This window comes from Narcine bancroftii, chromosome 1 (assembly GCF_036971445.1).
Source record: "Narcine bancroftii isolate sNarBan1 chromosome 1, sNarBan1.hap1, whole genome shotgun sequence".
NCBI lineage: Eukaryota > Metazoa > Chordata > Chondrichthyes > Torpediniformes > Narcinidae > Narcine > Narcine bancroftii.
The window spans coordinates 289,755,620-289,780,701 of NC_091469.1; the positions used below are offsets into that span (position 1 = coordinate 289,755,620).

Genomic DNA, 25,082 nt, shown 5'->3' on the forward strand with positions numbered 1-25,082 from the left:
ACACAATTTACACCTCATTAACTCACACCCACAGTAAGTCTTCGTACGGTGGGAAGAAACTGGAGCTTTCAGAGAAAACCCATGCAGGCAATGAGAGAATGTACAAACTCCTTACAGACAACGCGGGACTCTAACCCCCCCCCCCACCCCCGGGTCTGGTCCTGATGCTGTAAAAGTGTTGTGCTATCTATAATGCCCAACGTGCTGCCCTACAGCATTTCTGCATTTTTACTGTTTAGAAGAAGAATTCCATAAGACATAAGAGCAGAAATAAGCCATTCAGCCCATCGAGTCTGCCCTGCCATTCAATCATAAGCTAATTCATTTCCCCACTGCCCAGCCTTCTCCCCATAACCTTTGATGCCCTGGCTCATCAAGAACCTATCAATCTCTGCCTTAAATACATCCAACGACCTGGCCTCCACAACCACCTGCGGCAACAAATTATACTCTCTGGCTGAAGAAATTCCTCTGCATCTCTGTTCAAAGCAGACATCCTTCAATCCTGAAGTTGTGCCCTTTTGTCCTAGACTCTCCCACCACGGGAAACAACCTTTCTACATCTACTCTGTCCATGACTTTCAACATTCCAAAAGAGCTGTCAAACACTCCTCATATGATAACCCTTTCATTCCGGGAATTACCCTTGTGAACCTCCTCTGAACTCTCTCCAAAGCCAGCACATCCTTTCTTAAACGAGGAGGCCAAAACTGCTCACAATACCCCAAAGGGCATTATTTAATTTTATATTCAAATGGTGTCTGGAGCTGAAATTCAGACCAACTATTTACAGAAGTAAAAGCAGGGGCACGTCTTCAAACTGGACATATTGTTTTTGAAGCAAAGTGTTGTCCCTGTTTGTCTCTCTCTGTGGGTGCTGATTGACCAATTGTGTTTTTCCAGTGTTTTCTTGGTGTTGTGTCCGTCGGCAGTGCTGGGGTTTGCTGTGGAGTGTGTTTTTGCACGTGTTTGCTGTTCCTGCTTATTGAGTTGATCTCACTTGTGAAACTCTCCCTTTCTGCCGCACCTCTTCCACTTTTTATTTTTCCTCTCTCCACGTGGTTCGCTGCTTTGCTGGATGGTTCAAGACCGAAACAGGAGTACCAGCGCTCCCACTCTAGGTACGGAATCCCGTGAGCACCTCTTCACTGGCCAGGACTTTCCTAGCTTTGTTTATTTTTGGGACAGTCTGGAGCAGGGCTCTCGAGGATGAGTGAACGATGGCATAGTGCGTTCAACGAGGAACCACGTGTCCGTGGACCGCCAAGAGTCCCAGCTGTGCCAGCAACAACTTGCCAGAGTTAATTTACCAACAATTCTGATGATGCCATAGACATTACAACACAGAAAACAGGCCCTCCTAGTCTGTGTTGAACCATTTATTTTGCCTCGGCCCTCTGACCTGCGCCCAGTCCATAGCTGTCCACACCTCTCCCATCCATGTACCTATCCAAGTTCCTCTTAAATGTTAAAATTGAGCCCATATTCACCACTTCAGCTGGCAACTCGTTCCACACCCCCACCACACTCTGGGTGAAGAGGTTCTCCCTCACGTTCCCTCTTTCACCCTTAACCCATGTCCTCTAGATTGAATCTCACCTACCCTCAGTGGAAAAAGCCTGTCTACATTTACTCTGTCTATCCCCCTCATAATTTTAAACACCTCTATCAAGTCTCCCTTCATTCTCCTGTGCTCCAAGGAACAAAGACCTAACCTGTTTAAACTTCCCCTGTAACTCAGTTCCCAAGTCTGGGCAGTATCCTAGTAAATCTTCTCTGCCCTCTTTCATTCTTATTGATATCTTTTCTGTAGTTAGGTGACCAAAAATGCACACAATTCTCTATATTTGGCCTCACTGATGTTATATACAACTTTATCATAACATCCCAACTCTTATACTCAATACCTTGATTTATGAAGGCCAATGTGTTAAAAATCAGACACCATAAACCAAACTCAAATATGTTTGGTTCCCAAACAATGTTCCTTTTCAAAATATACAGAGAACTGAGTCACTGCCAAGGCCAGCACTTGTTGTCAGTGTAAAGCAGTGGTTCTCAACCTTCTCACAATAATGAGTCAATGAGGTACGATTAAAACAGTGGTTTTCAACCTTTTTTCTTTCCACCCACATCCCTTACTAACCATAGAGCACCGATGGCATAAGGATGACTTGAAGTGGGATGTGAGTGGATTGAAAAAGGCTGAGAACCATTGGTGTAAAGTTTCATTTAACTCAACACTCTCCCAAAGCAGGCTGTCTGAGGAGCTAGTTAAATAAAATTTCCAGAAGGTGGAGTATTGTTCAGTTCATTACAGGAAGGATATAGATGCTTTAGAGAGGGTGCAGAGAAGACTTACCAGGATGTTACCTGGATTGCTAGACCTGAGACATTCCCCTTTGGAGCGAGAAAGGATGAGGTGACTTAATAGAGGTGTACAAGATTATGAGAGGGTGGACAGCAGCTCTTTTTTTTCCCCTGGGGTGACAGCAGCAAATACCAGAGGACGTCTGTTTAAGGTGAGTGTAGGAAAGTTTAGGGTAGATGCCAGAGGTAAGTTTTTTTCACACAGAGAGCAGTGAGAGAGCGTTGCAGGGGGTGGTGAAGGAGGCTGGTACAATGGGGTCATTCAAAAGGCTCTTGGATCCTGACCCGGATGTAAGAAAAATAAAGGGTGTGAGGGAGAGAAGGATTAGATTGCTGCGGAATGGGTTTACGTAAGTCAGCACAACTTCATGGGCTGAAGGCTCTGAACTGTGCTGCAATGTCCTATGAAACCTTCCACAAACACTGATGAAAAAAGTAGCAACTTAAATATGTACAAGAATCATATAACTGTATTGGAGGGTAAGGGAAGAGTAGGATTGGACTGTGTGGAGTGTCATCGAGTTATACTGCACAGAAACAGGCCCTTCATCCCAACCTGTCCATGCTGTCCCATTTGACCCCTATCCCTCTGAACCTTTCCTAACCAGGTTCCTATCCATATGTCTTTAAATGTCCCTCCCCCACTTCCTCTGGGTACCGAGATACAAGAGAAAGCTTTATTTTTTTGCCTGCTATCCAGGCAAGTTAACCCATACTTAAGACCAGCAGGCGGTGCAAGAATAACCAAAAGCGCAAAGTCTGGTGTTGCAGTAAGTCAGAGAGTGCAGAATGGAGTGTAACGGAGGCATTGCAGGTCAGAGATGAAAGTGCAGTTGAAACACAGTATGCACTCTTTTTTACCAGGGAGAGGTCCATTCAAGAATGATAACAGCAGGAAGGAAATTGTCCTTGAATCTGATGTGATGGATTATTGTTACCAGGGGTCATACAGCCAGGAGCAGGCTCTGCAGCCCAGCCCAACCAAGTTGACATGTCCCTGCATTTGGTCCATCTCCTTGTGGACCCTTCCTGTATATAGATGTGTCCAAAGAACCTAATCTCTTCAGATGCCAGAACAGTCAAGAGCAGAATTGACTCCTTGTTCCAGGAAGCCAGTGCCCTACCCTGGTGAACTACAGCTGTCATTCAGTGAGTAACAAGAATCCATGTTCTTATCAACAATAACTAGGATTCACCTTCTACCAGAGAACCAAACCTGGTGAGCTACAGTGTAAATGGTTTTGGTTTGCACCAGCACTGTTCCTGTATCTAATGCTGTGATTTCCCCACCAGGAGGAATGGAGAGAAGTATCGACTCCAACCTCAGCTCCCCTGATCTTTCACCTCTCTCCACGGCCACTGAGACAGACCATTTCTCCTCGATATCCTCGGAGAACAAAAAGAACAAGGGTTTCAAGAAACTTCTGGGAAAGTGAGTCACAATCTCTGGCTTTTATGTCCCTTGGGATACAGCTCTTTGTGTGTGCGTGTGTGGTGTCATGGATGTGCGTTCCTGTGTGTGTGTGGTGTCATGGATGCGTGTTCCTGTGTCTGTGTGTGTGTGTGTGTGTGTGTGTGTGTGTGTCATGGACGTGTGTTCATCAGTGTGTGTTCGCATGAACTTTACCGCCACAAAGGGGTAGGAAGAATTATGTCTAATTGCTGGTAATTCTCCAACATCAAACACAATGGCTGTCCGGTTAATGGTTCTGGATACAGCTTTCCACAGATGCTGCATGACCATTTAGGAGCAGAAGGAGGCCATTTGGCCCATTGAGTCTGCTCTACCATTCCATCATGAGCTGATCCACTCTCCCATTCAGCCCCACTTCCCTGCCTTCTCCCCATTACCTTTGATCAATCACCCCTTTCCCTCCTGCGTAGTCCATATATTTCTTGCATCTATGTACCTGTCAGTCTTTTGAATCTCCCTATTGTACCAGCCTCCGACACTGCCCCCAGCAATGCATTCCAGACATCCACTACTCTCTGTGTAAAATATACATACCCTTGACGTCCACCCACCCCACCTGGATGTTGGATGCTGAAATGAAACACAAAAGTCTGCAGACACTGATTGTAGTTAAAACACACAGAGATGCTGGAGGAACTCAGCCTGTCTCGCAGTGTCCAAAGGAGGTAAAGATATATAACCAGCATTTCTGGCCTGAGCCCTTCCTCAAGGTATAAAAAAAAATCAGGCAAACATGTTAATTAAAGACGGAAGACTAAGGGGGAAGAACGTACCTCTTCCTGTGTCTATGGGGGTTTCCTCCATGGGCTTCAGTTTCTTCCCACCCTTCAAAACCTACTGGGGTTGTCGGTCAATTGCGCAGCATGGGCTCGTGGGCCAGAAGGGCCTGTTAACATGCTGTATGTCTAAATAAATAAATAGATAGATAAATGAAAGGGGAGGACACCTGTGCCCATGCTCTGTCGCCCCCTGGCTTTCCTGTTTCCCCCAGGTTGTGGGCAGTGGCTCCCAGGATGCCCCCTGTGCAGTCTCCCCATGGGGAGCAGGACCCCCAAGCCTTCAGCCTGGTCCTGCTGTTACAGAACAGCTGCTGTTCCAGCTGGTAGAGACTCTGCTCCCAGAGTGACGAACTTGCAATCCTGAAGAGATGAATCAAAGTTCAGTCTTAAACATCTTGTGTTGAAACTTAGAATCTATAAGTTGACGTTCAGAAGTAATTATGAAGTACCTTGAGACTTATCAAAACTCATGAATTCTTGGCCAGTTGTTTTCAAAGAAATGTTTCTTCATACGAATGATTTCACAATTTCCCCTCTCTTGCTTAGAGGTTACAGAACTTGTGATTTCTGCTATGCTTTCACAAACATAGGCAAGGGTTCAACAAAGTAGTCATCAAAAATGGTTATGATCCAACTGCAAGAATTATCTTGCTTTCTTTTGCCCAGGCATGGATTAGTCTACAGTGACACACTGCTCTTTCTCTTGACCAAGAGAAACAGTCGAAGTGGCCATCCTCTCTGAAGCCACTTTAATTCTGGCTGCAGATGATTCTCTGATGACGTTAAAAATGCAGCTCCAAGTGAATTTAATCACGTGGCTGTTTTGATCAAACCGGTTCCCGGTTTCATTTTCCCAAAAGCACAACTCATGGCAGGTGACCTCCCACTTGTTTGGACAGGTGTCTTCTTAGAAAACATCTATTGTTTCAAACTTTTAATGGAACAATCCAAACTTATTGCTGCTCAGAAGAAGCAGATAAGCTGTCTTTTTGAGTAAGCAGGCTTTCAATGGAACAATAATACTAGGTTGATGACTCTGTTTACAGCTTGGTCATAGGAGCCATGGTGACTCTTCAAAATGGTGCTTTGTTTTGTGTGTTTTCCCTGTCCAACCCTCAGAGTACTAAAAATATATATTACAACCTAAAGACTAATAATAACACAAGTTTGTTACAATAATAAAAAGGAACAACTTTTCATGGGGCCATGCAGCAGGAATAGGTCCCATGACCCAACGCGTCAATGTTGACTAAGTAGGCTATCCCATTTGCCTACATTTATTCCATATCCCTCGAAACCCTTCCCATCCATGTACTCATCCAAGAGTCCTTTGTAATGGTGAAAACCTGCAGCCTACTGTCGTGCAGAAGGACTTGGGAGGGCTTGTGCATGAATCACAAAAAGTGGGGTTGCAGTTACAACAAGTTATTAAGAAAGCAAATGGAATGTTGGCCTTCATCACGAGAGGAATTGAATTCAAGAGCAAGGAGGTCCTGCTACAACTATACAAGGTCCTGGTGAGGCCACACTTAGAATACTGTGGGCAGTTCTGGTTTTCATACTTGAGGAAGGATAGACTGGCCTGGGAGTCCAGAGGAGGTTCACCAGGTTGATCCTGGAGATGAAGGGGTTGGCCCTTGAAGGGAGAGACTAAATCACCTGGGATTATACTCACTCAAATTCAGAAGAATGAGAGGAGATCTTATAGAAACATAGAAAATTATGAAAGGGATAGATAAGATAGAGGCAGGAAAATTGTTTTCACTGGTAGGTGAGACCAAAACAAGGGGACACAAAGGGGCAGCATCTGTGGGGAGAAATGGTCGGTGTAGGTTTTGGGTCAGATTCAATCAAGGGCCCCGACTGAAATCACCAGCTGACTATCTCTCTCCAAGGACACTGTCTGGCACAGAGTCCCTGCAGTCTCATTGTTCACCCACTCTTGCTTTGGTTCCCATGACCCCCTCCCGTTGTGCTGAGATCACCTGTCTCAATCTTGGACATGAGCAATATCTCTGCTCCCAACAAGTTATGACACTCTGGCAGAAGACATTCTCCTCATCTTTGTCCATTGGAACAAATCTGGAACATTCTCCCGCTGAATCCTTTGTAAAAGTCCTTGTTTAATATGTACCATTGTTTGTGTACATCAAGTGGCTAAGGTGCAGAGCGTACAGCCTCAGCAAGCAGTGGAGACAGATTTGACTGCACGCAGAATAGATTTCAAAACTTTATCACACAGTGAAAAGCTCTGTTTCGTGTGGTGTACAGGCAGGTCAACCCATTACTTAAATAGAGCAAGTAGTGCAATAATAAAACAAATATACAGGGCGCAGAGATGGAGACTGCAGTGTTACACAGGGCACAGTGTTACACAGCACAGGACGCAGTGATGGACACCACAGTGTTACACAGCGTTGGTGGGGGGGGAGATCATTGGGAGTATTTCAAAAGGCATCTTTTTGAAAGTTCGTGGAACTAAGAAAATGAAATGAATTGATTCCTGGGCCAGATTATCGACCGAGATACAGTATAAAGCTCAGATCTGCATTCTATCCAAGGATCTCGAGATGTCAGTAAGCCCAGTGTCATTTTGCATTGAATTGTGGGGCATGCTTGAAGGTCCGAGTGGCCCACTCCTGTTCTTGACGTACAGTGTGCTATTGGGGGCAGGGTAAGGTTCTGTATTGAATGGATTTGCAGGGCTGTGGGGAGAATTTGAGGGGGAGATGTTAGTACAGACTTAAAGGGCAGAGGTCTCTCATTCCAAGCCATTCTGTCACCTGCTCTCTCTCTCTCTCCTTTATCTAGAATACGAAGGACACACTCAAGTCCACTCCAGGATGATGGCGAACTAGAGTTCAAGAGAGGTGGTCTTCGAGCAACCACAGGACCCTGCCTAGTGAGGTCTAAGGAACTGTCCTTTCAGCGGATGTGAGTCCCCAAAGCATCACCGTGGGTTAAAAGACAGGAGGGCGGATAGAGCCGTTGCCAGAGATACGCCTCCGCTACTGTCTGTGCAGAGTTCACATGCTGTCTCTGCAACCTCGTGGGCTTTTCCCCAGAGGATCCAGTTTCCCCTGAGTGCTCTGGTCTCCCACATCTCAAAGACAGAGGGTCACTGGGTAAACTGGCCACCTGCTGACAACGATAAAGGGTTTATTGTCATACACACAAGTACCATGTACAGATGCTTAGAAATTCCTACTCACTGCAGCCACTCAAACACCTGTGATAACTGACAATAATATAAATTAAATCAACCCAATACAGAGAGATAATAAATATAAAGGACAGGTAAATAAATATTCACAGTTACAGTCAGTGCCAGAAAATAAAGTGGTGTTTCAATGGTGCAGAGAACTCTTGGTGGTCCCGGAGAAGTTCCAGGTTAGAGTAGTGCAGGGTTGCTGGTCAGTGGTGGAGGCTTTGGTGGGCAGATCTGAGATAACAGTCCCTTGGAGTGGACGAGCGTGATGTAAAATCCTCCTGAATGCTACATTTGCTTCCACCACTATCTCTAGCAGCCCTCTCCTCTGCCCTGGGTGAAGACAGAAATCAAAAATATATATATATAAAATACTCTATTTAAAAAAAACTAAGCAAATATAAAAATCTGAGCAGCTTATCCTGTGGGTTAAATATATTTTGTAGCTTTTGATTCAGACCAGGAATCAAAAAACAAAGCCAAGACAAGATCTCATCTGGAAGAGCGAGTACATCTAATCACATTAGAAACATTTACATTAAATGAAAATGAAGCATAAAAATTTGCCATGTATCTTCAAATTTCACCGATGAATATTCCAGGTAAAAACAAGGGAAAGTAAAGCATGTTGGATTGTCTCTGAAGGAACAGAACTAAGTATCGGTGTTAAATTGTGGAGAGCCCGGGTTACATCACCCCATGACTTCAGTCGCTGATTATTCTATCCTGGGGGACTCTTACAAGGATGAGGTCAAAACCGCAAGGTTAAAATTGACAGGATAGATTCAACATGCTGAGGCTTTTGTTCCCGCTGGCAAAAGGATTCTACAAATAAAGGTTTTATTCGGTGCAGGGTGGGGCTTCAATGGGAGTGAGGGAGTTTGGGGCAAGTTCTTACAGAGCACTGGCTTTAGAGTGGGATGAGATGCGGTGGGATATCAAATTGATTGGGAGTGTGATTAGACAGGGTGGAATATTGAAGAGCTCAGTGTGGCAAAATTAAATAGGGTAGGATTTTAGTAGGGCTGGGAATGGGGTTAGAAAGGAGGGAATATTAATGGGTTCAGAATGGGGAGTGGGATTAGAGAGGGTAGGATATTATAGGGTTCAGTATTGGGAGAGGGGTTAGATTGGGTGAGATGTTAGGGCTTTGGGAGTGAGATCGGACAAAGATGAAATGAAGAAAACATTGCTGATGGTCTGATTGGTGTGCATCTTTGACGGAATGTTCCACAGTAAAAGTTTCCAATGGTGGCATTCATTTTTCAGAGATCCAAACACCCCTTTTCCTCAGTGGACGACCGACCAGGTGTGCATGTGGCTCGAGAGCGCTGGCCTCAGTCAGTACGTGGCACTGGCCAGGCAGTGGATCACCTCTGGGCAAAAACTGATGGCAGCAACACCGCAGGAGCTCGAGAAGGTAAGGCACCTTCCCACCAAGTGAGGTCAACCGAAGTGGTAACGTGTGGGATGGGGGTTGGTCAACAGGTCGTAGCCAGCGGAGTAATGATGTTGGGGTGCAGGGCAAGAGTGGGTGATTTTCAAAATTCTCCCCCCCCCCACCTCCAACTCACATCCCTCTTTAAGTAATCCCTATGCAATAAGTGCTCTGTGATTAGTAAGGGATTGCTTAAGGTGGGATGTGGGTGGAAATAAAAAAAGTTTGAAAACCACTGTTTTAATCATCCCTCATTAACTCGTTATGTGCACAGCTTCAGAACTCCAAAGGAAATGGGCCAATGGCAATTTTTCTCAAGCAAAACATTTCAGTAACAATTGGGTCTCGAGCAGGGATTCTCAACCTTCCCTTCCCACCCACATCCCACCTTAAGCAATCCCTTACTAATCACAGAGCACCGATGGCATAGGGATTGCTTAAAGTGAGTTTAGGAGGCAGTTTGAAAACCACTGACATAGAGGAATACAGCCCTTTAGCCCATTTAGTCTGTGCCCACCATCTATTCTGGCAGTCATCCCACCCTAACCCATTTTACTCCCCCCCATCTCTCCTTGGGTTCTTCCACCCACCCATACACTGGAAGCAATTTACAGCAGCCCATGGGGGAAACCCAAGCAGTCACAGAGAGGACGGGCAAACTCCACACAGACAGCACCTGAGGTCAGGATCGAGCCCAGGTCTCCAGAGCTGTGAGGCAGAAGCACTACTCGCTGAGCAACTGTGTCTGCCTGGAGCCCTATTTCACCGCACATGGTTAGCGGAACGCGGTCACAGCACCAGCGACCCAGGTTAAATCTGCCACTGTCCGTAAGGAGTTTATGCGTTCTCCCTGTGAGTGCGTGGATTTCCTCCGGGTGCTCTGGTTTCCTCCCACCCTCCAAAACCATACAGGGTTAGTATGTTAATTGGTCACATTCAGGGGGTCCGGGTCGTGGGCCGGAAGAGCCTGTTACGGTGCTGTATATTTAAACTTTTTTTTTAATTTTAAATTTAAAAACATCAAAGCTCTTTGTGATCTTCAATGGGGAAATGAAAGGTGGGCTGGACAGAGAGATCTTTTGATGTTTTTTTTTCCCTTATGTCACAATAATTCAGGAGCTTGGAATGAAACACCCACTGCACAGGAAGAAGATCCAGGTGCTACAGAAAGCAGTGGAGATTGGGAAAAATGACAACCCAGGGAAACTCAACCACATCTGGGTGACACGTGAGTGCTAACTGATCAGCCAGGGTGAGCTTCCCCCCCACCCCCACTGCCCCCACTGCCCCCCACCCCCGACACCCCACAGTTAATGATCCTTCTTGAGGAGTAAGGGGAAAAACGTGCTCCAAATCTCTACTGCCCTGGAGCTGAACTGAACCTGTAGTCATGTTTGTATAGCAGCCATTCTCATTCCCTGTCCCGTTCCCTTGCTGGCATGTCTGTCCGTGGTCTCATGTACTGCCAGACTGAGACCACCCACAAATTGGAGGAACAACTCCTCATCTTCCGACTGGGCCCCTTCCAACCGGACGGCATTAATATTGACTTCTCCGGTTTCTGTTAGACCTCCTACCATCATCTTTCCCCTGTCTCCTATCCTCTAGTTCACTCTCTCTCTCACTCTCTTCCCTATTCCCTCTGTCTCATTTTCACAGATCCAAAACCAAACCCCCTCAATTCTCACCTTCCCTCTCTCCTGTTCTCATCATATCCAATAAACACCTTTTGTCTGTTGGTCTGTATTCCTCCCCAGGCCATTCTTCCCCTTTAATTCAGGTGCCTGCCTGCTTTTTACTCACACCTTGAAGAAGGGCTCAAGCCCAAAATGTTGAATATATCTTTACGTCCTGTGGACTCTGTGAGACCTGCCGAGTTCCTCCAGCGCTTCTATGTACTGCACACCAGCCACTCTCAACCTTTTGTTGGCTATGACCCACCTACCCCCCACCCTAGGACTCTGCTCAAAGTTTATTATGGGCCCCCTTCCCTATGATGCCGTCAAGTTTTGGCTTCCTCCTTCTCTCCTTCCAACAATATTTATGTTGCATGAGGAGAAAACAAAGCAAGGCTTTTACTTAAATCACAGTGTCTGTACACTAGTGTTGTACAGTTGTATGTTCTCTACAAATCAAACTACAGTACTGACAACCTTTGTCTCTAATCACCTGACTACTCTATTTTTTAATCGCTCCATTCTCATCAAGGGCCCCTGCACATTTAAGAAAAAGCCTTGCTTTCTTTTCTCCTCACTTAACATAAATATAATTTTTTTACATTTTAGATATACGTCCATTTTGGCCCATGAGGCTGTGCTGCCAAAATATCTCCAATTAACCTACAATCCCTGTTAGGCCTCTGTGTTACCTGGGAGGCTTCTTAAATAATTTAGAGATACAAGATTCAAATAACAGAAGAGACTTTATTTACTGATGCCTTCCACCATCTCAGGAAACTGTTCACACACACTCATATACATACGCCCCCACGGCAGTGCACTAAAGTTACTACAGTGAGAAGGGTGTATTCTTAAGCGGTTACAAAATAGTTCACATTATCCTGACTATATAACAACCCCATACATTTTGAATGGTGGGAGGAAACCAGAGCACTTGGAAGAAACCCATGTTGGTCATGGGGAAAACATAAAACTCTTTACAGACAGTGCCAGATTTGAACCTAAGTCTCTGGCGCTGAAACAGCACTGCACTAACCACTACACTAACCATGGCACCCCTTACTTCTCTCTCCATTTGTTTGACCTGACACTCCACTGCCTCTGTCCGAAATGTTTCACCTCTGCCAGGATGGCTGATTCCCTCATCCCTCCCACCCTCTCCTCCTTACACTGATCCTGTACTAACTTCCCTCAGTGTTGACGAAAAATCTCGGCTCAAAACGCCGCCCAATCTTTCCTGCCCACGGACGCTGTTTGGCCCTCTGAGTTCCTGCAGCAGATTGCGACTGGGTGTTTGGTTCTGGTTGTGGTTGACTGCTCACTTGTGTTTTCAGGTTGGTTGGATGACATCGGCTTGCCTCAGTACAAGGACCAGTTCACCGAGGCCAGGGTAGATGGCCGTGTACTCCAGTACCTCACTATGGTGAGTCCACCAGCACAGATCACCTGAATAGGTGAATGGTTCAAACTCTGGGCAACTTTGAGCCATGTACCTTCAGAGAATCACTCACAAGTTTTGAGAAATGATTCAAAGCAACCCCTGTCTCATGGACACCAAGAAATCAGCATGGAAACAGGTCATTCAACCCACTGAGTCCATGCCAACCATTGCTGACACTAATCGGATGTTAATCCCCATTGTTCACTTGTCTCACATTCTGGACTTCCCCAGACTTCCCCCACCCATCCACACCCATTGACCCTCATGTCCTTGGGATGTGGGAGGAAATCAGGAAGATCCCAGGGGAAAATCCAGGCAGTCGCACATTCCACACAGACAGCGCTGGAGGTCGCTATCTAACCTGGGTCTCTGAAGCTGTGAGTCTTCAGTCCACAATGTGATCCATTCCATCAAACCAACCCCCTCTGAGTTTATATCTTCAGCCATGATTCACCATGTCCTCCCATGTCCCAGGGTGAGGAACATCATTGGACAACATCATTGGATACTGGACAAACCCAAGTTGTGTGATCCCTTTTCAAACATTTAATTCCAACTATGTTCTGTCAAGTGTACCAGTGTGTGTGGCCCAGACCCCAGCTCAATTGGGTACAGATGTCCATGGTCATATCCCATGAGACCATAAGATATAGGACCCGAATTAGCCCATCAGGTCTGCTCCACTATTGGAATCATGGCTGATTTGGTTTTTCCTCGCAACCCCATTCTCCTGCCTTCTCTCTTTCACCTTTGATCCCCTCACGCTAGGGCAGCATGGTTGGCGTAGCGATTAGTGCAGTGCCAACAATCAGGACTGGAGTTCAAATCCCGTGCTGTCTGTAAGGAGTTTGTACATTCTCTCCACGTCTGTGTAGGTTTTCCACAGGGGTTATGGCTTCATCCCACCATTCAAAGCATACCAGGGGTGCAGGTTAATTGGGTGTAAATTGGGAAGCACGGACTCGTGGGCCGAAATGGTCAGTTACCATGCTGTAGGTTTAAATTTAATCAAGAACATGTCAACCTCTGCTTTAAATCTACCCAGTGACTTGGACTCCACAGCCGTCCGTGGCAATGAATTCCCCAGATTCGCCACCCTCTAACTGAAGGAATGTCTCCTCATTTTTGTTCTAGAGGGACATCTTTTTATTCTGAGGCTGTGCCCTCTAATCCTAGACTCTCCCACTACTGGAAACATGCTCTCCACGTCCACTCTATCCAGGTGTCAAAAGGTTATGGGGAGAAGGCGGGAGAATAGGGATGAGAGGAAAAGTGCATCCACCATCATTTGAATGACAGAGTGGGCTCGATGGGCTGAACTCCTAAGTCTCACGATTTTATGGGTTAGGCAATTGGGACTCACTGTGTTAGTGTGGTAAGGTTGGAAAGAGTGGCCTGTTTCCATACTGTAGAACTCTGTGGCTCCATAGAGTGGGTGGAGTGGTTAGTGTAGCAGTTGTCAGTGTCCCAGGTTCAAATCCGGCGCAGTCTGCAAGGAGTTTGTACATTCTCCCTATGTCTGCATTGGTTTCCCCGGGGGCTCCGGTTTCCTCCCATGTTCAAAATGTACCAGGGGTGTAGGTCAATTGGGTGTAATTGGGCAGCACAGATTTGTGGGCTGAAATGGCCTGTTACCAAGCTATATGTTATAAAATGTTATAAATAACTCTGAAGGTCGAAGCTGGCACAGATCTGCCCTGTAAATGTCCAAACAGGAGTCGTTGATGGTAATGGTCTCTCATTCCTTTGCAGAATGATCTCTTGTTCCTGAAGATCACCAGCCAGCTGCATCATCTGAGCATCAAGTCTGCCATTCATGTGCTTCATGCCAACAAGTTCCAGCCTGACTGCCTGCGCCGACGACCTTCTGATGAGGTACAGGGCTTCCTGTAACTGATGGGTTGCGTTCAGTGTTGGTCACCACACTGCAGGAAAGATGTCGTCAAGCTGGAGAGGGAGCAGAGAGGATTTATGGGGATGTTGCCAGGACTCGGGGGGCCTGAGCTACAGGGAGAGGTTGAGCAGGCTGGGGCTTTGTACCTTGGAGCCCAGGAGGAGGATTTCACAGAGGTGGACAAAATCATGAGGGGAATAGATCGCGTGAACTCAGAGTATTTTACTCAGAGCAGGAAAATCAATAACCAGAGGACACGGGTTTAAGGTGAGATGGGGAGAGATTTAACGGGAACCTGTGGGGAAACAGAGGGTGGTGGATGTATGGAAAGGGCTACTGGAGGAGATGGTTGAGGCAGGTACTAATGCAATGTTTAAGGAACATTTAGACAGATCCATGGATAGGAGGGATGGAGAGGGATGTGGGTCACACGCAGGCAGGTGGGACTAGTGTGGGTGGGACATTTTCATTGGCATGAGCAAGTTGGGATACAGGGCCTGTTTCCATGCTGTGTGACTCTATAATCTTTGAGATGCCTGGGTTCCCCCTTTTGCAAACTCAGAGGACATCTATACAAGGTGAGGGGAGGAAGACTTCAGGGGTAAGATATTTACACAGGGAGTAGTGGGTACCCGGAGTACATTGCCAGGGTGGTGGTGGAGGCTGGCACAAAAGGGATTTTTGAAAGATTCTTAGGCACATGGATATAAGAAAAATTAAGGGTTATGGGTGTGAGGTAAAGGAGGGCTAGATTATTAAGTAGGTTTATGCAGATGAGCTGAAGGGCCAGTTCTATGCCAGAATGTTCTATGGTCTATTACATTCTTGTGAACCAGTATGTTGTGGAACAGAGAAGATGCCAGGATAACAGATCGATCACAGAATAGCATGGCATAGAAAGAGTCCACCGTCCATCATATTCCATGCCAGCTCCATGCCAGAGCAATCCAATCACCGCCCTCTCCCAATTGCACTGATTATATGTACACTATTTTAGTTATTTTAGCTTGCAAACCTGTGTGGCTTCAGAAAGTAAGAATTTCTATGCATCTATACATTGTGCTTATGTGTAAGACAATAAGTTCCAGTTTATTGTCATTTGATTATACATATACAACATGGCAAAGCAACACATCTCTGGATCTTAGTGCACACACACACACACACACACACACACACACACACACACACACACACACACACACACACAGATGTGCACAAATTACATGCATATATAACAATCCAAAATAAATATAAAAGAACAATTTACCAGTTTCTAGAGCCCTTTTCCCACTGGCATCCCAGTTAATTGGCCGTGCAGTGTCCCAGGGTAGGAAGCCATTTGTGCACTTTCCACTGAGCCAACTTTAACCAGGAGACTGACTGCTTTTCCACTATACACAACCCATCCCTGGGGATCGGAAAGTCGACCTTTGAATGGAATGGAATGGAATGGATGGAAGTTGTCCTTTTCCCATTGGTTTAATCGGCACACCGGCTTCAGCTGACGCCGGGGATATGAGTCGGAGTAGAGGCCGTCAATCCCCGGCGTGATTTGACACCAGAGTGCTGATTGCTTTCCTTTTCCACTGGACCCTTAACCGGTTAATTCCCCAGACAAGGTGCCAGTGGAGAAGGGGCTCAGGATTGTTCAACAGTCTCACTGCCTACGGGAAGAAGCTGTTCCCCTTCTGGACAGTCCTGGTTTTTATGCTCCTGTACCTCTTCTTTGAAGGTAGTGTCTCAAAGATATGGTGGGCTGGATGGTAAGGATCATCGACAATTCTCTGAGCCCTCTTTAAGCATCGCTCTCTGCTGATATTGTCAACAGAGGGAATGGAGATCCCAGTGATCTTCTCAGCAGTTTTAATCACCCTCCGTCCCACATGACCCTCCACCATCCACACTACAGACCTCCAATCTGATGCTTTGCAGCTGCCATCTTCTGCCCAATTCATCCATGCCGACCGTTAGCACCTGGACTAATGCCCTCCGACTGCATTTGATTCATATCCTACTGAACCTTTCCTGCCCTGTCCTCTGTTCAGCCTTAATTCTGTTGGTTTACACACACATTTATTCTAAAAAGAGACAAAACCTTGGAAATCTCAGGTGTAGTTTGAAAAAATCGCCAGTTTTCTTTTGTAAAAGCTCTGAATTGTTTTGCTTCTCCCCATGTTTGTGGGCAGAATCATACCTCACCATCTGAAGTGGTGCAGTGGTCGAACCATCGCGTAATGGAGTGGCTGAGGTCAGTCGATCTCGCGGAGTACGCGCCAAACCTCCGTGGGAGTGGAGTCCACGGTGGACTTGTTGTAAGTGTATTAGTTCTCTCACTCAAAGATAACTGGGCAGCGTGGCGGGTAGAGGCACTGTCTCGTGCCCCCAGAGGTCCTGGTTCAATCTCGACCTCTGGCATTCTCTATGTGGAGTTTGCACATTTCTCCTGTGACTGCAAGAGTTTTCCCACTGGGGGACTCTGGTCTCCAAATATGCATGGGTTGGGGAGTTCATTGGCCCCCTGCAGCATAACAAGGGGCTAGAATGCAGGAGACATTGGTGGAAACTGCGAAATAAAAAGGGATTGGCATGGACAGCATAGACTCTATGGGCCAAATGGCCTCTTTCCATGCTGTCCAACACTATGCCTTTCCACTCTTCATGTGATTGTTGCTAGCAAGAATTCTTTATGGGGATGTTTTGAGTTATAACAGCCAGGTTATTGTTACACAGAACATAGGAAAACATAGAACAAGATACCACAGGAATAAGTGAAGTTTATTGTCATCTGATTGTAGAAGTACAGCCCGATGAAACAGAGTTCTCCAGTCCTTGGTGCAAAACACGCAGAAACACAACCAGACATACTGACAAACAGTAAATATGCAGGGAAAGTATTATATCTATTAACAAATAAATAAATAAATGTCTCTTTGAACGAATGAGAGACTCGGATGATCAGTGTGAGCAGTTCATTCAGTTGTTCACCATTCTCACTGCCCGTGGGAAGAAGCTGTTCCTCAGCCTGCTGGTGCTGGCTCTGATCCTCCTGTATCTCTTCCCTGATGGGAGCAGCCGGAAGATGCTGTGTGCGGGGTGGAAGGGGTCCTCAATGATATTGTGAGCCCTCTTCAGACAACGATCCCGGTAAATCACATCAATGGGGGTGGGGGGTGGGAGTGAGGGTGAGGGAGACTCCAGTGATCCTCTTGGCCACTCTTTTGGTCTTGTGGATTGACTTCCGATCCATTTCTCTGCAGCAACTGTGCCACACTGCGATGCTGCCGGCCTGGACACTCTTGATAGAGCTCCTGTAGAAGGCTGGCATAATGGTGGCCGGTAGCCTTGCCCGCTTCAAACTTCTCAGGAAGTGTAGTCGCTGTTGGGCCTTCCTGGCAAGTGAGGAGATGTTGACTGTCCACGACTGATCACTAATTAAGTGAACTCCAAGGAACTTGGTGCTCTCCAGTCTCTCTACTACAGAGTTATTGATGTGTAGTGGAGGCTGATCTTTCCTGGTCCTCCTGAAGTCCACGACTATCTCCTTCGCCTTGTCCACATTGAGACTCAGGCAGTTGCTCTCGCACCATTTCACAAGCTTCTCCAACTCTTCTCTGTAGCGCGACTCATTGTTGTTGATGGTGAGGCCGACGACTGTCGTGTCATCTGCAAACTTCCTGACACTGTTGTAACTGGGTTTGATGATGCAGTCATGGGTCAGTAGCATTAACAGACACTTTGACCCATCAGCTCTGTGCTGACCACCATCCCAAACTATGTTCAGTGTGTCGGTATAAATTTGACCTTATAGCCAACTTTTCATTCCCCACCCACCAAAGCCTGGTCATTACTACAATGACGTGTGTCCTTGGCCTCATCCATTGTCAGAGCAAACGTAAATGTAAACTTTTTTTTAAAAAAAATTATTTTTAACACTATGACCATATTGACCAAAATACACATAAACATTTCCGTCTTGAATATACACAGTCTCATTTTGTAAACATAAACTTGAGGAACAACACTTCGTGGACAGCATTAAACTCAATGGCATGAACATCGGTCTTTCTAATTTTAGCTAATTCCTACATCCAACTGGTTCCAATTCTTCCACCTCTTCTTTGCCTACTCCTGTCTCTAGAGAGACTCTCCTCACCCTTCCTCCCTCCACCCTTCCTCCCTCCACCCTTCCTCCCTCCACCCTTCCTCCCTCCACCCTTCCTCCCTCCACCCTTCCTCCCTCCACCCTTCCTCCCTCCACCCTTCCTCCCTCCACCCTTCCTCCCTCCACCCTTCCTCCCTCCACCCTTCCTCCCTCCACCCTTCCTCCCTCCACCCTTCCTCCCTCCACCCTTCCTCCCTCCACCCTTCCTATCTCCACCCTTCCTATCTCCACCCTTCCCCCCTTCACCACCCCCTCCTTCCCCCTTCCCCCACCTTCCCCTCCCTCCCTCTCCACCTCCACCCCTTCCCTCCACCCTTCTTCCCCACTCCACCCTCCCTCCACCCTTTGTGTTTTCCTTTTTAAACATTTAATTTCACATACTTCCTGTTGAGTTTTTCACACTGTGTTGCAGAGAACTAACTTAACAAGTATAGATGTTCATGGTCATATCCCATAAGACTACAAGATGGTGGAACAGAATTGTGCTATTCTGCCCATCAAGATTGCTCTGCCATTATCCTCTCAAGCACATTTTCCTGCCTTCTTGCTATAATCCCTGACACCCTTATCTACCTAATCCAACCTCCACTTTAAATCTGCCCAATGACTTGCCATCTGTGGCAATGAACAGTAAAAGGTGGGTTTCACAGAGGATTTTTCAGATAAGGAGAGGCAGAGAGTTTTACTGAAAAAATTCCAGAGGTGGAGATGGGGAGCGATGAAGTTCAAGGAGGAGAGAATTGAAGCAGATATCTCAGAAGCTGCAGGGATGGGTGAGACGGTGGAGTGCAGTTCTCGAGGTAATTGGAGCTGGGATTTGTGTGCTAATGGGGCCAAAAATTCTCCCCCCTCAGCATCAGTTCATTACCTTGCTACAAGAAAAAGCCCAACTTTTAACAACTCCTTGTCTTGATGTAGATATTGGAACCACGATTTAACTCTGAAACCTTAGCCCTGCTCCTCAACATCCCACCGCAGAAGACCTTGCTCCGAAGGCACCTGACCACGCACTTCAACCTGCTGATCGGCCCTGAGGCTCAGCAGGAGAAAAGAGAGTTAATCGAATCCAGTAACTACCTACCCCTCAACACAACAGCCAAAGTCAAGGTACGTCCCACCAGACTCTCAGTAGGGGCTGTCTCCTTGGCTTCCTGGGTAGGGCTCCCTCCTCTCACCCGTAGTAACCCTTCTGGTCTCGTCTCCACACATCTGACACCCTGTGTCATCTCCAATGCACTCTCTGTCCTTCCTCTACCCCTTTTCCTCTCTCTTTCCATCTCTAACTGTATTTTTTTTCTTTCACAAACTTTCCCACTCTTTTTCCCTTTTTCAATCTTTTTTTTATTGGCTTTTATAATAAATACAGTATAATGAAGAAATGCGAATGAACTTGAAAATACAATATCACATATAAAAAGATAAAACTTCAAACAGTATAAACTCGGTCCCCCATCCACTGCACTAAATAAAGAGAGAAAAGGCAGCAAAAATACTATATATTTAAAAAACTCGACCTAACCTACTCTATTTAAAGGAAACTAACCAAAAAGAAAACAACTGAGCAGCTTATCCTGAGGGTTAAATATATTTTGTAGCTTTTAATTCAGACCAGGAATCAAGAAACAAAGGCAAGACTAGATCTCATCTAGAAGAGCGAGAAATCTAATCACATTAGAAACATTTACATCAAATGAAAATTAGACATAAAAAGTTGCCATGTATCTTCAAATTTCACTGATGAATTAAATACATGATATCTAATTTTTTCTGAACTTACTAAGAGAGAACCATTGAATCACTATTGGAGGTCTAGAGTCTTTCCATTTGAATAGGATGGATCTTCTAGCCAACAACGTAGAGAAAGCCACAGCCAATTGCGCAGGGTCAGAAAAACTCCCCATATCTGGTTCAATAACCTCAAAAAGAGCAGTTATTGGATGGGGTCGTGGCTCCACCTGAAATACAGTTGGAAAGATATTAAGCATTTTTTTCCAATAGATTTCTAAAGATGGACAAGACCAGAACACGTGTCAATGCAGCAATATCAGGTTTGCATCCGTCACAAGTCAGGGTAATATTAGAAAAGATACAGGCTAGCTTATCTTTCGGCATGTGAACACGATGCACCAGTTTGAAGTGGATTAATGAATGTCGGGCACATATTGAAGATGTATTCACCAGTTCAAGAATCTTGCCCCATAGATCCTCCAATAAGGGACTGGCAAGTTCCAATCCCAAGCCTTTTTAAACTTATCATCAAGTACTGGACATAATTTCAATAAATCTATCATGTATCATTCCAATTAATCCTTTCTGAGAAGGATTCAGTTTAAAAATATTATCAACTAGATCTGGTGTATATACAAATGGAAAGTCCGGTTATATGGTAATTAAGAAATTTCTAATCTGTAAATATCTAAAACAATAAATATTTGGTAAGTCAAATTTACTTGCCCGCTGTCCAAAAGACATTAAACAACCTTCCTTAAATAAATTTGCAAAAGAAAAAATACCTTTGATTTTCTATATAGAGAAGGATTGATCAAATATTGATGGTCAAAAAAAGTACTAGATAACGCAAAGTATTTTAAATTTAAAAATATCCTAAATTGGAACCAAATTCACAATATATGTTTGAGTATTGGATTAGATAGATCATTATTGATCTTGGAAAACTAAATGGAAGAGAGGTACCCAATAACAAGGCCACTGAGTACCAAATAAAAGGTACAAGGACTGCCTAAAGAAATCTCTTGGTGCCTGCCACATTGACCACCTCCAGTAGGCTGATATCGCCTCAAACCGTGCATCTTGGCGCCTCACAGTTTGGCGGGCAGCAACCTCCTTTGAAGAAGACCGCAGAGCCCACCTCACTGACAAAAGGCAAAGGAGGAAAAACCCAACACCCAACCCCAACCAACCAATTTTCCCCTGCAACCGTGTCTGCCTGTCCCGCATCGGACTTGTCAGCCACAAACAAGCCTGCAGCTGACGTGGACATTTACCCCCTCCATAAATCTTCGTCTGCGAAGCCAAGCCAAAGAAAGAAGAAGAAGAAGAGTACTGCTGTATAGAACTCAATTCTAAACCTGTCCATAATGGACGATCCAATTTTTCAGAATAAAAAATCCTAAAAGTTAGATAATAAAATCTAAAATTAGGTAGGGCCAGACTTCCATCTTTTTTCAAATTTTGTAAATCAAATTTACTAATTCTAGAATTTTTGTTATTCCAAATAAAGGAAGAAACTTTTGAGTCATTATTATCAAATAAAAACTTTGGAATGCAAACTGGAATCACTTGAAATAAATGTAAAAACTTAGGTAATACTATGACTTTAACTGCATTAATACAACCTATTAAAGATGATGATTAAAGAGACCATCAAGACAAAGACAATCTCAAATAGAGGAGAAAAATTGAGTTCATATCTCTGAAATCTCTGACAATCTTTAGTGGAGTTTGAGTTTAGATAGGGAACTGCATATTAATCGGAAAAAAATTCAAATTTCTCCCTCGCTCCTTTGTTCCCTTGCTCCCTCATGCCCTCTTTCTCGCTTCCTCGTGCCCTCTTCCCTGAACCCTCTCCCTTCCCCCACTCTCTCTCTCTCTCTCTCTCTCTGTCTCTCTCTCTCTGTCTCTCTGTCTCTCTCTGTCTGTCTGTCTGTCTGTCTCTCTCTCTCTCTCTCTCTCTCTCTCTCTCTCCCCCCCCCCCCCCTCTCTCTTCCCCTCTCTCTTCCCCTCTCCTCTTTATCCAGCTCTGATTCTCTCACTTTCTCCTTCCCACCTCTCTAGCCAAAGAGGCTCAGCTTCTCCCATTTCGGACACCTGAGGAAGAAGAGGTTTGACGAGGGTAACGACTACATTTGCCCAATGGACTTGATCAAACCAGCTGCCTCCCATGGCAACAACATCGGCCACAGAACAAAGAAGACAGTGATGGACAAGGACCTGAGTCATCTGGGCCAGGTGCAAGGCCTGGACTTCTGATGTCCACCAGAGCCTGCCCATAGACTTCAGAGCCAGCAATGGGCCAGAGCACTCTAACACGGCCTGGGCAGTCTCGTTCCAGAGGCTCAGACTAAGTAACACCTTAATCATCCCACGGAGATGGTTCTGCCCGGGATAGCCATAACAACACACCTCAATGGGAGGCAAGAAGTGGTCGTTAATATTGCCTCGTGCAAGAATGTATGTGAGTGCCGGTGTGTATCTACAAAGCCAAAGTGCTCTCTATGTAGCATGAGCAGAATTGATGTTTCAGGACGAGGAGCTGAGTTTTGTATTGTGTAATTTTAGACTTTTGAAGTCCGTGTAAATGACTGTGCAATGGGATTTTTTTCTAAATGTTTATAATTCGGACCTGTCAGGTGTTGGGGTGCTGCTTGGGTCTTTGAAGATGACAGGTATTCATGGCATCTCCATCTCATTGCGGAAGTCCTCTGGTCCCATTCCAAGCCCAGTGATGTTCCTTTCTGCGATTTCAGCTGGGGAGGGTGAGGAAATTCCTAGTGGTCGGTTTCCCCAGATTAGGGGTGGAAAAATCCAAGACTTGGGAGCAACAGGAGCATGATGTTAGGTGTCTGTGGGATTCCATCATGCCTCTTATACAGGCAACGTCCGTGAATGCACTCACCCCACTCTTCTGGCCTCTAAGTTAGCATAGGGCTAACGATACCATCCGGAATCAGGTGCCAGGGTTCAGTCACAGAGCGGGGCGGAACCAGGAAATCAAGAATGCAGCAGTTCACCACACTTGTTTAAGCTGCCAAACCCTCTTGGTAATCCTCAATTTCACTTAGTTCAAGATTCTTCATGCTTTGTAGTAAAAGCACAGAAATGCTGGAGGAACTCACCCGGTCTTGCACCCTCTTAAGGAGGCAAATGTACTTCACTGATGTTTCAGCCCGGAGCCCTTCATCAAGGTACGTTTCTCCAGAACATTTCTCACAGCGTCTGCAGTCTGTCTTGTTTCAATTCTTCATGCTTTTCAAAAAATATCAGCCTACAGACGATAAAACTTGAGAGTTGAAGCAGGAACTGCCGGACGGACACAGCAGGTCAGGCAGGATCTGTGGAGAAACTGTCCTGAACTATTGAGGGTCTTACTCCACCGATGCTAACTCAACCAGAGGAGTGTTTCCATCCTCAGGCCACCACTAGCATTCTCTCCGTGTTGTTGCAATGTTCCACGGTCTGCAGTCTCTCTTGTTTGCCCCAGAGTCGTAGAGCACAGAAACAGGCCGGGCTCATCCATGCTGACCATCCTACACTCATCCCATTTGCTTTTCCTATCCATTTACCTGTCCGAATATCTTTTCAATATGACGACTGTGCATTTACTTGGTGAGGGAATCCCAGACAACAGAGTGCAGGAAAGTGGTGCTGAGGTCATGACTCAGCCATGATGTTATACAATAGGGATAGAAACAAGGGGCTGAATGACCGGCATTTTCTTCTGTTTCTGATTTCTTTGGGGGACATACACAAATGAGACGTAAAAATTTGACCAGTTGAGTTTCTCCCTGCTAATCGCTTCTGATTTGTGTTCTTAAATATTTACCAGAATTTTATGTAAAGTTTATATCCTTTATTCAACACCACTAGATAGTTTCTCGAGCATATTTCTTATGTTCCTGTGGAAAAATGTTAGATTTTGCAGAATATTTACAAAAATGTTTTAATTTTTGTTTTTACAAAATTGCAAATAAAGAGATTTTTATTGGCGAGACTTTCTTTTCAGGTTGGATGTGTCGCGTGTGAGTGTGGACATAGAAGCAATGGGAGGAATAGGGGCTGGGTGTGAGCTGAACTCTCTTCACTGGGAGACTACGTTTTCCTGTATGGAAAGTGCAAGAACAGCAGGATGATATCACGTCAAGTTTATTGTCATCCGACGAAACAACGTTCTTCATTCCTCAATGTAAGACACGCAACCAGACGTAGCACACAATACATAGGCAGGACAAGTACTTTATCTATAAAAATAAATAGTTTTCTACAAATGAGAGTCTCGGATGGTCAGTGTGAGCTGTTCCTTTGGTCGTTCAGCATTCTCACTGCCCATGGGAAGAAGCTGCTCCTCAGCCTGGTGGTGCTGGCTCTGATCCTCCTGTATCTCTTCCCTGATGGGAGCAGCTGAAAGATGCTGTGTGCAGGGTGGAAGGGGTCCTCAATGATTTTGCATGTCCTCTTCGGACAATGATCCCAGTAGATGAGGGGGGGGGGGCGCACTGTGGAGGGAGACCCCAGTGATCATCTCTGCCACTCTTATGATCCTATGGATTGACTTCTGATCCATTTCTCTGCAGCAACTGTTCTACACTGATGCACCTGGCCAGGGCATTCTCGATAGAGCTCCTGTAGAAGGTTGATGTGGGAAGAGTGGCCTGCTGCTCTACTGTTCACCTGATGGATTGGAGAGGGAAACAGGCCCTTCAGCCCAATGTGTCCCTGCCAACCAAGCATTTGCCAACGTTCAGCCAATTTCCCTCTAAGCCAGTGGTTTACAAACTGCCCCCCTAAACCTAAACCCTCATATGACCTAAGTGTTCTCTCTGCCATATTATTTCTTAATATGTGATGTGGGTGGAAAGAAAAAGGTTTGAAAACCACTGTTTTTTATCGTACCTCA

General features: G+C 45.6%; 1 protein-coding gene across 13 annotated transcripts in view; it reads left to right on the forward strand.

Annotated features, from left to right (window-relative positions):
• The window catches only part of ppfibp2a (PPFIA binding protein 2a), a 156,421-nt gene extending 132,244 nt beyond the window's left edge, over window positions 1-24,177 (forward strand). For all 13 annotated transcript variants that reach the window (XM_069903068.1, XM_069903077.1, XM_069903073.1 and 10 more), the window contains 9 exons: window positions 3,664-3,802; window positions 7,435-7,557; window positions 9,101-9,251; window positions 10,386-10,497; window positions 12,283-12,371; window positions 14,142-14,264; window positions 16,473-16,598; window positions 19,367-19,555; window positions 22,244-24,177. In XM_069903068.1, the coding sequence (XP_069759169.1) occupies window positions 3,664-3,802; window positions 7,435-7,557; window positions 9,101-9,251; window positions 10,386-10,497; window positions 12,283-12,371; window positions 14,142-14,264; window positions 16,473-16,598; window positions 19,367-19,555; window positions 22,244-22,438 (1,247 nt within the window). In that variant the 3' untranslated portion in view covers window positions 22,439-24,177. The remainder of the gene's footprint in view (window positions 1-3,663; window positions 3,803-7,434; window positions 7,558-9,100; window positions 9,252-10,385; window positions 10,498-12,282; window positions 12,372-14,141; window positions 14,265-16,472; window positions 16,599-19,366; window positions 19,556-22,243) is intronic.
• The last annotated feature ends 905 nt before the right edge of the window (window positions 24,178-25,082 follow it).